The 6,976-nt window shown below is 48.3% G+C and overlaps 1 protein-coding gene across 3 annotated transcripts in view; it reads left to right on the top strand.

Annotated features, from left to right (window-relative positions):
* Nucleotides 1-6,265, top strand: part of FAM117A (family with sequence similarity 117 member A) — a 56,422-nt gene extending 50,157 nt beyond the window's left edge. For all 3 annotated transcript variants that reach the window (XM_077315532.1, XM_077315530.1, XM_077315531.1), the window contains exons 6-8: nt 1,492-1,720; nt 3,671-3,791; nt 4,780-6,265. In XM_077315532.1, coding sequence (XP_077171647.1) covers nt 1,492-1,720; nt 3,671-3,791; nt 4,780-5,113 — 684 coding nt within the window. In that variant the 3' untranslated portion in view covers nt 5,114-6,265. The remainder of the gene's footprint in view (nt 1-1,491; nt 1,721-3,670; nt 3,792-4,779) is intronic.
* Nucleotides 6,266-6,976: the final 711 nt, after the last annotated feature.

Below are 6,976 nucleotides of genomic sequence, written 5' to 3' on the forward strand. Positions count from 1 at the left end.
TCCGGCACGCTCTGCTTATCTTGAACAAGTCATTCTTCCCTTTTGCGCTGCTAGTGCCAATAAAGGACGTCTCCCTAACACTACGGTGTAGGTGTTGGGAACTTCGGCACACGCAGGCTTCCAGGTTCTGTTAAGAAGAGCCGGTCTTTATTCCCTGCTTTTCATTACCCGAAGGAGTCTCAAAGCAACTTTCAATTGCCTCCCCTTCCTTTCCCCACAACAGACACCCTATGAGGGAGGTGGAGCTGAAAGCGCTCGGTGAGAACAGCTCTAACAGTGCTGTGACGAGCCCAAGGCCACCCAGCTGGCTGCGTGTGCAGGAGCAGGAAATCTAACCCAGTCCTCCATATTCGCGGCTGCCACTCTTTACCACTGCACCAAGCTGGCGTCCTGGAAGCCAGAATGCAGCAGACCAGTTCGGAATGCATTTCCAAACTGGTCCCTTCTGTCCTGTATTGACAAACTTTTGCAGCTGGCCTGCTTGCCTCTCCACGTGGGTATCCTCTGAAGTCTCTCCGATGCCCGGAAGCCCTGTGTGGGCCTGGGTGATTGACAGGGCAGGAGTGGTCCACCTTTCACTGTTGGTTGGCTTTTGATTTTCCCCCGAAGCTCCACGAAACCTCCGAGCTGCTCATAACGCTGTGAGGCTCAGGGGCATGCTTGGCTTCTCACAAGGGATGGAGCCTCCCTGCAGGTCAAACGAAGAGAGAGAGAAACTGGCCTAGTGGGGCAGCTCAAGATCAGAGTGGGGGCAGGCCGGGATTTTACTCACTTCCTCCTTTCCCAAGCACACCCACCTAGTATTGCAGTGTCACATGATCACATCAAGCTGCCTTCTGCTGGATCAGACCCATCAGGTTCAGGCTGGCAACGGCTCTCGTCTTTCCCATCCCCTGCTGCCTGCTCCTTTTTAACTGGAGATGCCAAGGACTGAACCCGGGACCTTCTGAATGCCGAGCAGAGGCTCATTGCACGGGGTTGTAGCTTGGCCCGGACTCCTCTCCGGGTGTCAAGTGCAGCTCTTGATCCCCAAACTGGGAGTGGAGTTGTGGCTCACTGTTGCTTTACATGCGGAAGGTCCCGGGTTCAGTCCCCAACATCTCCCGCTGAAAGGGTCGGGTGAGGAGCAATGTGAACAACCTCTGCCTGGGACCCTGGAGGGCTGATGCCAGTCTGAGGCAACATGAACTTCGATGGCCAGAGGTCTAATTTGGGAAGAGTCCCGCTTTTGGGGCGTGGCCTCTGACTTTTGTTCCTGGTGTGACTCTTGCTGCTCTTCCTCCATGCACCGATGCAGGCTGGCATATTGCCCCGCTAGCAATGTTTGCTGCTGTCAGAAGCAGAATGGTTGCGGAAGGCCTGCAAGGAAATGCTTGCTAACTCCCTTTGTCACTCTTCCTTGGCGACTCTCAAAGCCCACCATTATCCCCCCGACTTTGCTGTGTGTTCTCCTGTCTACCTCTGTGTTTAACGTTTTCTTTCCCCTCCCAGATTCTGGATGTCCCCGATGGCCACAGGGCCCCGGCCCCTCTTCAGAGGGCCCCCGGAGACTCCTTGCTGCCCCATCTGGAGCACAGCAGCAGCAGCTGCAGCAGCCTTTCTCTTTCCCCATCCCCTTCTGCTGCTCCGGGGTGGTCCCCGCATAGTCCTGCTTGCACAGCCACGGAAGATCCTTCCTCTGGTGCCTTAGAAACACCCACGCTGGAAGCCAAAGGGAAAGGTAAGGACGGGCGGTTGGCCTGCGGGGATTCGTGTCCACCTTGAGATAGTTTTCTCCCAGCCTTACAGGCCCAGATTGCCGATGAGTTATCACACCACTAAGCCTGTACTGGGCAAATACCAGCACTATTGTCTGGGGTGGGTAGGAGGGGAGTGGACAGAAGGCAGCAGGAATGCTTCCGACAGAATGCTTCTGAGTAGGCAAGACCTCGTGCTGTTCTGTTCCATACATTGTTTTAAGTTGGCAATCCAGTAACCACGTATAAACTCTAAAAGGAATATAGGCTTTTTCCCATGGTTCATCATCTCCTGTTTTAGCCAGATGCTTCACTGACATTTTCTTGAAGAGGCTCCAGTTGGTTGTGCTTTAAAACAAAATCACAATCTGCATTTCCAGCAAAGTTGCCTTGGCGTTTCAAACGAGGACTCTCACACTTCATTCCAGATCTTATACAGGATTCTAAGCCTGTTCCGCACACATGCCCCCCTTATATAATGTAAAGGAAATATGAAATGCTGACTCCTCGGGACAGGGGGTGGATAAGAGAGAAAACCCAGCTTCAAAATTCATTTGAGAAATTCCCGTTCCTTATATGGGTTACCAGACTTGCAAACCTTCTGGCAGTGAAGGAGGCCCTGTCGCATTCTGCCAGGAGAAGCTGCACAGATGACGCTGAGTCTGGGAGCAAAAGTGAACTTTGCGCCTGTCGGTGTCGGCATGGGGACGTTTACTGCTCTAATACTGGGCTGTGGCTCCTTGCGCAGGGAGGAAGCCAGGTCTAGGGGCAGGGAATATAGGGGGGGGGGCCCATTTAGCAGTTTCATATGGGACTCTCCCTTTGAAGATCTTGAAACTGGAGATGGGAGAACTGGATAGAGCATTAGTACACCCTCAGGCAGGCCCACCGCTGGAGCCCAGAACTTTGGGGGGGGGCTACTGCCACCCCCACCCAATTAATCAAACCTCTAATGGCATATAAAACAGATTTAAAAATCCAAGTAAAATATAGGCACATTGCCTTATGGCACATTGCAAAAAAAAAAAAAAAGCCACGTTATCAATAATATCAGGAATTCAGAAAAAAAATTGAGTCCAGTTTTATTCAAGGGGTGAACTTTCATGGGCATTTACACTTCCTCAGATAATGAAATAGAATCATCGAGTTGGAAGGGACCGCCAGGGTCATCTAGTCCAACCCCCTGCACAATGAAGTGAATTAGTAAACAGCATCCTGAAGATACTCAACATCACAATGAAGATGTTTAGCCTTGATAGAATAACAAACTGAGTTAATCAGTCCTTTGGGTTCAATTCCTGTTCACAAAAGCATAAGGAGAATAAAAATGTTAAGATTAGTGATTAATGGCAGACGTTTTCCCAGTTGTGAAAAGAAGCAATTAAGAGACCTTGCTACAGCTACTCAGGAGGAACCAAATCTCAGAGGTGTCCATTCTTGTTTACTAAAAGGGGATTTAAATATTTAAAACGGATAGTTAAAAAGACCTGAAATACAGTTTTGACACACTTCACAAGGACGGTGCCTACCTGAATGTGGTATTCCCTGCCCACTCACTTGCAGAATCCTAGCAGCACGTGCTGCCTGGTGCCACTGGCACATTTTGTGTGGGGAGTGTACAGGGGCAGCACTCCCACTGGCCAGAGCAGTGGTGCTTCCACTCAGTACCCACTGCCGTTGGGGGAGGGGCATGCATGCAGTGCAAGCAGCTGTGATTGCCAGGGGGAAGGGGAGACATAAGGGGGACCTGGTGGTGGGCAGAGGGGGACCCTGAGGATCTTTTGCAAAGGGTATCCCAAAACCTTGAATTGGCCCTAAAATCTATCCTTTCATGGGAGTCCCTCTTGTCTTATCCTACTTCTGCATTTCTTTTAAAAATTGGAGTATTAGGCTCTCTTGACTTAAACTGTCACATTTTCTTTCCCTCTGGCTAGAAATTGGCAACAGTTCTCCAGTCCTTGCTTTTGCCTTGTCTCCTCGCCCCAACCACACCTACGTATTCAAGAGGGAACCTCCAGAGGGCTGCGAAAAAATCCGTGCCTATGAGGAAGCCGCGTGAGTAGAAGGAAGGTTGGGTTTCATTGACACTGGGTGATCCAGAGCTGATCTAAATGTTGAAACAGATACATCTTTAAAAAAAAATCCTAAAAGGTGAGAATTGGGACAGACAGGATAAGGAGTGCACCCCACACGTCATCATCAGATTGCATAAGGTGCCTATTTCCATGGTAAGCCCCCCTCCCCCCGTAGCCTCTTTTATATGCAAGATACAATGTTGATATAAGATTACATAACAATGCTATGTCTCCTGTGTACCATGATGGCAAAGTAGAGCAGTGGCAGAGGTGAATGACAGAAGAATGGTTTTAAGTTCTCGTGGTCATGAAGATTATGCATCTACTTAAATTAAATTACTGTGCAGAAAGTCATTTTCAGGACCTTCAGTGAAACAGGACTTGCAGGGGCAGAAGTGAAAAGATCCCAGATGCCTACTGGTTCAGTCCATGGGATTGTTTATGTGGTTTCTAGATCTACTGCTGTGTTGCTAGGCACCCTTTCTAAGTACCCATTCATGCCAGCCAGCTAGGTTTCCCAGCTTCCAGGTGGTGGCTGGAGATATCCCCTATTATAGCTGTTTTCCCAGTGATGGAGATCAGTTAACCTGGAGAAAATGGCCCACTTGAAAAATGGACTTTAGATCCTTGCACCCTACAAAAGCCCTTCCCCTCCTCAACCCCACCCTCCTCAGGCTCCACTCCCCAATAGGGCTGAGTGCTTCAGCGTGATTCGGCTACTTCAGCAATTGCCAAAGCGGCCAAACCGTGCAGGAGCACACAACCTTACTCCCCAAACCCCCCCCTGCCCAGTGCTGGCAACCACACTTCCAGCCCCACGCCATGTGCTTTTCCCTGTGACTTCTTCCTAGATGACTGAAGTGCCAAACCCAGAATCTCTGTCTCTTGCAGAAGAGTCTTCTTCCAAAGAGCAGCCAGAATCTACTAGCACTCATCCCCCCCTTTTCTTTGATTTTGTTTCCTTCCAGACCACTCAGCCTCAATCAGACCTTCCTGCCTTCCTGTCCGGATAAAAACAAAGTCCACTTCAACCCAACTGGCTCTGCCTTTTGCCAGTTCAGCTTGGTGAAGCCTCTGATTCCCAGCGTTAACTTCCTCTTCACAGACTTCTCTGCTTCTCCGAGCCCTGCGCCCCCGGGCACGTGCTCATGCCAGCCCACCTCCAAGGTCCCACTCCTCGCCTTGCAAAAAGACTCCAGGGGCGATGACTTCAGTGAGAGCCCTCACTTGCCGTCGCTGGAGTCCTGGAAGCGGAACCAGGCTGAAGACACTATCCTCTTCCACAGTTCCCTGGTCGTCTGAAGGTCCATGGGCAGAGCGGAGGCAAAATAAATCATCAGCCCCTTAGCACACTTTGGTCCGTGGAGAAAGGAATGCCTTGGAACTGAGAAACTGAGCACCCAGTGGATGCTCTATAGCCACTGTAGGTTTCTCCCCCCACCCTCAATTTCTGGTACTTTAAAGCACTTCCTTTCCTCATGGCAATTTCCTTTTGCTCTTTTGATGTCCAAAGAGGGCACCACCAATATCCACAAGGTTGTTGGCTGAGGTAGGCGCTCTCACATGGTTCTGAGTTGCATGGGCTTCGTGTAGAACATGGAACACAAAAAGAGTTCACATGTAGTGAAAGGAGCTGACATGTACTGCTGCGGCAGATAGCCACTGAGCAAGAGTTCAGCAGGGATATCTGCTCCCTACAGAGCAAGCCCAGTAGAGTGCATGATGGAAAACACAAGTCCTAAAAGTCTGCTGATTATACTGTACCCAGATAAGAAGTTGAATAAGCAGGCATTCAACTTGCATGCCTTTCTGGAGGGAGCATGTTTTCAGATGGTTCTCCATTTTAGGCAGTGCAGAAATACTCCCTCAGCATGGTTTCCGGGGAGATTCTCCTTGCTCAGATACTTGGGAAAGAGGGTCTGAAGCGCTCAGATAGAATGAATCTGTTAGTTCTTTCAGCATGCATCTCTCTTTCCTGTTGATCATAACTGACCAGTCCAGACTGACACTGCTACTATTCTAGCCAGTGAGGTTGGGGAATCTGCACAGCTTTAACCCTCCTCTTCCTGCACAGAAGATGAACACTCCAAAGATCCCAGGTTCACTTGTACAGTTATCCTGTTCCACCCCCTGCCAACCCCACAGGAGGCCTTAAACCTGGTGATGCCTTGATTCTAAATCGTATTGAAAATGATCTGTTATCTTGTTGCGAAACCTCAGGATTGCATTAGAAAGGTTTCTTTTTTTTTTCAAATCCGAGGTAGAAATTATATATATTTTTGGAAGACAGTATTTTTGCAGTTACTTTTGAAGTTTTGTATATTAAAGGATGTATCACAAAAGCTTATGGAAGAATGTTAGCCTGGGAAGTTCACTGATTTGACTTGTTCAGAGGTTTTTGCAAATCTTGGCGGTTTTAAACCAGTCCAAAAATAAACTTGTCAGGCATTTAAAGGCTTTTAGTCATTTTAATGGGAGTAGAGCATAAGGACATACAATGGTGGGATGGGAGTGCTGGGATGGGAGTCACTCTGCATTTCTTATGGCTATTGTACTGGCTAAAATGCTCAGCCCACCAAGTACCTCTCAAAATTGAATGAATAGCTTAGAGAATGCATGGCTTAGTCGTGTGGCAGCATGTCCCTGCGGTCCCTTCTAATTCAGCTAGTCATGAGTCAAGACTTTTTTGTTGGATTTCCCAGGGTCCAATATGCAGAAGTGTGTATGTCATCTTTAAGGTCCTCTTTTTTAACAGCCACAAAGGATAGCACATGTGTTGAGTTTGGATATGTAGAGGTTACAAGAGAGGGCTAAGTAATATGCCGTTTACTGCAAGTATATATGGACTAAGTACAATTAAACCAAGTGGTTGCAAAAAGGTTGGTTATGGCAGGCTCATCTGAAATTATGAGTGATTCCATGCCTGAAGATTTCCAGAAGAACCACTGCTATCAGAGACGTCCGATTTCTGTATTTTTGCATTCAAAAAAATACGCAAATGCAAAAATTCCCACACCAGTTATTGGTAGTGCCTTTAGTGAGCAGCTATTGTTGTAGCTTAAACCTGTATTTTGTTCTGGGATTAAGTCACAAACAAAATATCTTTTGAAAGGAACATTGTGAGAGGGAGCAAGAAATGAGAAATGATTAGGTCAGTATCCCATC

This window comes from Paroedura picta, chromosome 16 (assembly GCF_049243985.1).
Source record: "Paroedura picta isolate Pp20150507F chromosome 16, Ppicta_v3.0, whole genome shotgun sequence".
NCBI classification, from domain to species: Eukaryota; Metazoa; Chordata; class Lepidosauria; order Squamata; family Gekkonidae; genus Paroedura; species Paroedura picta.